A 5,736-nucleotide genomic window follows, 5' to 3' on the forward strand; every position below is an offset into this window, starting at 1 on the left:
CCGACCCGAACGGTGATGGGGCAAGGGCTTCCTTCCACTGAGCTACAAAAGTTGTAATGGCTTCCTAGCCAAGAAAGACTCCTATTCAGTTTAGGATTTTATTTCAGTTTAGTATAAATAAATTGAAGGGCCATAGACCAGATACAATTTTGATAATTGAAGTTTTGAGTTCATGAGTTGCCTTTGTCTAAGTCTCTGTGAGAAACAGATGGGGTGAGAAACCCTTGACCTGCAATAGGCCTCTAGCCCTTTCTTCCTAATATTTCTATCTCTCTTCTTCCTGTCAGTCGGTTCCTTTATGTGCTTGGTTTATTTCTGGTTTGATAATCAATCTATTGAAGATATTGCTGTTGAAATCTGCTGTTGGTTGGTCTTGATCTGCTGAAGAAGCAGTGCTGGAGTTCTTGATTGAAGGACTATCAAATCAATCCCTGCGGTCTGGTTTTTTTCCGGGGAGATTTCGTGCAACTGTTACTGATTTGAAGTCCTCTGTCGATTAAGGCTGCTTTGCCTTGCTTGATTCTCTAATTTAGGTGATCTTAATCTTATTACTCAACTGCTATTCATTAGTTTAATGTGCTCATTGGATTCCATCAGAGATCAATTGAATTTTTACCCTGTGGTTGCTCTATTTTGGAACTTCAGTCTGAATTGATCCCCATCTGAGAGGAATCTATCCATCAACCCAGGATAGGTCTTTGGGGCATTACAGAGTCACCCAATGGGGGCCATTTGACCAGGATATTGGGCTGATCTGCTCTGCAAATCAGTGATATCACGTAGGTCATTTCAGTGGAGAGCAGATGCCTTTGACTATTTTAGAACATGAGACACTTGACTCGCACCATCTTAGAGTTCTAATATGCCTAGAAATAGTAATTGGTGCCTTCTTTTGCTGTCAATATTGTGTCCCCATAACCCTAAAAAAAGTTCACCCCCGCCAATTTTGTGCCCCAAGGACTTAGTTTTCAACCCAAGGTTTTAGATTTTGGTTTTGACTGAAACTCAACATGTTTTGGTTGGCCATTCTGGTGGCCATATTTTGGTCCGAAACATTAAAACATCCAAAATAGTAGTTTGGTTTCTTACCCTAGGTTGGTGTTGTATGCTGTACCCTGCTGTATATTTTCTTTAAAATAGTCTATTCTAGACATAATTTAGTATTAGAGCACATAAAATCCAATGAAAGCAAATTAATAATGCATTAGGAATGAAGAAAAAAACATTTAATTTAACAGATTGTCAAAGTGTTACAAGTAATAGAGTACAAGTGTTACAAGTAGTCAAGTACAAATGGACAACTAAGGTTAAAACACCCTTACGAAACCATTCCTCCCAACTCTATTTTAGGACCACATAGAGTTCCAGGAAGGCTTGAATCCTTTACGGGAAAGGGTAATGTTACACTACTCTTGCTCAAAATGTGGCAAATCGTCATTGTAGATGTGTTGTAGTAGTCTCCAACTCTTTGTTCCACTACGAAATGTAAGTGGTTTAGCCAAATCTGTTTTTTTTTTTAGTCCCTCCCCCCTTTCCAACAGACGAAACCACTTGAAACTGACGAAATGGGTAGAAATTTCGACACAATTCTGCCAGAACAGTTCATATATGCACTGTTGTATACCGAAATGATATCGAAACTGAGTAAAAATCTAAATTCGGCCAAAATTGTGAAATTTCGGTTGAAATTCTGCATGCCTAGTAAGTCGACCTGTGTTTTGTTTCGACCTTTTTGTAAACCAAAATATTTCATGAAAGCTCGATCCTTTCGACCAAAATTTCGTGCCATGCTTCAACCTAGTATTCTGTTCCAGCTGGAGGATCCATTTGGATTCTCATATCTCCCTGCTCGAAGCTCAAAATCTTGGGCTTGGTAGTTCAATTTGAAGATCTCTCCACCCAAAATTTGACCATCCTAAATTAAGCCCTATGACAAGTGATGGAAATAACAAATTCCCTGTACTGCAATGTGCCCATTCACCAAAACTGATCCCGTGGTTTGTAATAAACATTCAAACCATAGGAATTCTTCTCTGGGTTGTTCCCACATTCCTTTTTTTTTCTGGGTGGGTGGGGAGAATAAACCAAAGCTGTCTTAGAAAATGCTAGTAACCAGGTAACATAGAACAACCTTGGAAAACAGTCTTTGGTGAAGTGGTTTACATTTTTTATTTATTGGAAAATTTTTCATAATTTAAAACTGCACATTAAATTTTACTCTTATTTTTTTTTTTTAATATAGATTTTTATTATATTGAATTACATCTTAAATGAATTTAGGGGAGGTGGTGAGAAAAGGGCAGACCTAAAATGACTATAGTGAAGGTGGTGAGAGTCGATATGCAAAAATTAGGGCTCAACCCACTTTTACTTCTTCATTTTTCTTTTATCGCCGTCTATTGCCTTCTTTTTTCTTACTATATATGCTTCGATCAGATCCATGTAGTCGACCCCATTTAGTTGGGATGAGGTTATGGTTGTTATTGTTGAATTACATCTGACCATGCTAGCGGTTGGTTTACTAAATTGACTGCCTCCCTAATGGGTTTGAAGGCAAAATTCAGTCTAATGCTTTTGAATGCTACTTGCAAGCCTAAGATGTCCACGTCCTTTATCTGCATCTGGTATGAATTTTGGGAAAATGAAGTGGAATTGTCTTCCTTGCCTTAGACTAAGGCATTCCAATTCATATATGGCACTTTTGAATGTTAAAATTAGTTTCGTGTCTTGGGAAGATAAACTATCAAAACCAAGATTCCCCTTTATCGTAGATACATCTTGAAATTTGAATGCTCTCCATATCCAGTGTTTTTCTCCCAATTAGCTCACCAATGCATCTGACTTTAGTTTGATATCATTATTGTAGGGCATTTATGGAGTCTCATTTGTCAGCATTTAAAGAGAACAATCCTCAGCTAGAGGTTGTCACTGAACTCATTCGTGGTCAACATCCACATTTGAAGGGCTTCTACAGTAAGTTTCTCTCTCTCTCTCTCTTTCATATTTGATACACGTGATTTATATGGAAAATGTCGCTTTAGATGGGCCGACCTGATAAGCTTGTCAGGGTGGCCCACCAATTTTAGCCTTGTGGCAGGATACCTTTACCTCACTCTTTTACGGAAATGCTAAGAGGGATCAGTCTGTTCGATGGGTTGAATAATAATTTCCTGATTTGGCGATTCTCTTGGTTCAATTTGCTTTTCTTGTTCTTCAGTAGGTGTAGGCTTTCCACATTTGATGTAGTTTGGTTGAATTCATAGAGTTGGAGCCTTACTATCATATATTACAGTTCTGGGTGGTTGGAGATCATGGATAACATGTCCATAACTAACCATGCTGGTGGGCATTATATATCAAGAACAGGTTCTCTCCTGTTGAGAGTTGCAATTTATAGAAATATCCCTACCCAGCTGCTTCTGATAGATAGATCAGAGTTCAAACTAGATTTTAATTCATCTATGGATTTTAATATGCATCAATATGATATTCATATCCTATGTTAAACATACCAGTCATATTGACCATTTTTAAAGATACTGCACGTCATGACAGCAAACTACAATGGTAAAATTGGACTTATTGTGAGCTATCTGAAGTAAAATGGAAAGGGAAGGCAATGTGCAATTGTGCCTTCCGGCACTGCAGGTCCCCAACGTTTCTCATAATAGCACTGCCATCTGCCGTCACCGAAAGTGGGACAAACTTAGGAACACTTAATGGTGCACATGTTTATACCAAATTACCCTTTATATGAACCTTGCCATTGTCATTTTGTCTTTTCCAGAGCACCAAAGCCTGGTCGAAATCCTTCCTCATCCATCTTTGGTAGGAAACCTAGCTTTCTCTCTCTCTCTCTCTCTGTCTGTCTCGCTGAGCCCTTCAAAATTGTGAATCGTCAGTGCTGTTTTTCCATCTTTATTTGTTAGAATTTCATGCAATGTTTGATTCTTTTCCCAATGAAAGGAAGAAGGAAGACATAAGGTGGAGAAGCTGAAGTAGCCGAACTGAAGGATAACCTTTTTTAAGTGATCAAATCAAGATTTCAAGGGATTTCCTGTCTCCATGCATGGGAAAACCGGGGCTCATTGTGTTGGAATTGTGTAGCCCAACACAAATTTATTTTGTGTTACTTTTGCACATTATGAGTCGGGATAAGGTGGAGTTTTTGTTTTTGTTTTTATTTATTTAATTTTTTTTTTGTTGTACTTTTGCACATTATGATTGGACATTTCTGTTTTCTTTTTGTGGCATGTAGCATATATTTTATAGCTCATAAAATTTTCAAGTATGGTATCCCGTTGTTATTAGTCTACTAGATTAGTGGATTGGTTTTGAGATGATGAAATATAGACATGGAGATGTTTTCTGACCTCAGAGTAAGAGCTTCAAGTTCCTCAATTCCTTTTGACCTCAATCAAGGCCAAATTTTTTGGGGTAAAGATAATGGTGATTGGAGATAGTCCAACGACTCCAACCTGATAGGTGAGGAGCAAGAGAAGTCTTGCAGTCTTTGTGAAAGAGCTATGACCTGATGAGAATTTCTGGAATTTGAAGGTTCCTTGGGGATGAAAGGATAGGTAAGAATTGCCAAGGAATATTGAGTATATGCAACTGGGGTACCATGTGAGATGATGAATGATAGAGATGGAGATGTTTTCTGACTTGAGTTCCTCATTTCCTTTTGGCTTCAATAAAGGCCAATTATTTTGGGTTAACGATAGTGGTGATTGGAGATAGTCCAAAGACTCCAACCTGGTAGGTGAGAAGTGAGAGAAGTCTTGCATTCTTTGTTAAAGAGCTATTGACCTTCTCTTGTCACTGGTGCATTCACACTGTAAACTGTCCATAACTTATGGGAGGGCACCACATCATATTAGAAAATATTTTTTGTTATATTAGCATATCCCTCACTTTTCCTAACAGGAGTTTAACCAAGTGACCTCGGGTGCTAGTTTGGGGACACATAAGATGGTGGGTGCTATTTTGTAAAAATCAGGTACCTGCTGGTGCAATTTAGAAGTGGAGAGGAATGTGATGCATTCATTGACCATCTTTTGGACTAGTCTTATAGAATGAGCTCTTTCCATTATTTTAAGCGACTGAATTGAGGAGTCAGAAGGTGCTTTTAAAGATTTGACCAGTCTGGTACTTGTCCCTTGCACGCAACTAACTTCAGTTTTACCACAGAATAAAATAGAAGTCTCCCTCTGTCACACACACACACACACTCACACACACACGCGCACACACACACAGTTCTAGTGGTTCAAAGCTGATTTTTCTTTCTCTAATGTTATAGAAAACAAGAATCAGCGTGTGGTATGTGTGAAGAATCTGACCCCAGAAGACATACTCCTACAAGCAACCAGACTAAGGAATGCATTAGGAAGGAAAGTGGTGAAGCTGAAGACTAGGCATGTCACCAAACACCCAAGTGTGCAAGGTACATGGACAACTGACTTGAAATTTTGATCCTCTCAAGAGAACCAGCACTTATTCTGGGTTTGTGCTACTGGTTTGTTGGAATATAGCTTTTGAGCATGTTGGTGCTACAGTGGTTTTGTCATCTAATTATATAATTTCTGTTTAATAGAAATACTTAAATGGGATTGTATAAACAATGACGTCAAGTAGCACTCATTGGAGGGTAACGTTCCATGTAGCCAATCCCATTTAGTTGGGATAATGTTAAGTTGTTTGTTTGTTTAGAAATACTTCATGGGAGTTTTTCTC

At 38.4% G+C, this 5,736-nt stretch overlaps 1 protein-coding gene across 1 annotated transcript; it reads left to right on the top strand.

The window, feature by feature from the left end:
* LOC122061114 (54S ribosomal protein L51, mitochondrial) lies at window positions 1-5,736 on the top strand. Its single transcript, XM_042624302.1, has 3 exons — window positions 1-53; window positions 2,867-2,973; window positions 5,303-5,736. The coding sequence occupies exons 1-3, from the start codon at window positions 16-18 to the stop codon at window positions 5,473-5,475; spliced, it is 318 nt and encodes a 105-aa protein (XP_042480236.1). The 5' UTR covers window positions 1-15; the 3' UTR covers window positions 5,476-5,736.

Source organism: Macadamia integrifolia, chromosome 14, assembly GCF_013358625.1.
Source record: "Macadamia integrifolia cultivar HAES 741 chromosome 14, SCU_Mint_v3, whole genome shotgun sequence".
In the NCBI taxonomy this organism is placed as follows: domain Eukaryota; kingdom Viridiplantae; phylum Streptophyta; class Magnoliopsida; order Proteales; family Proteaceae; genus Macadamia; species Macadamia integrifolia.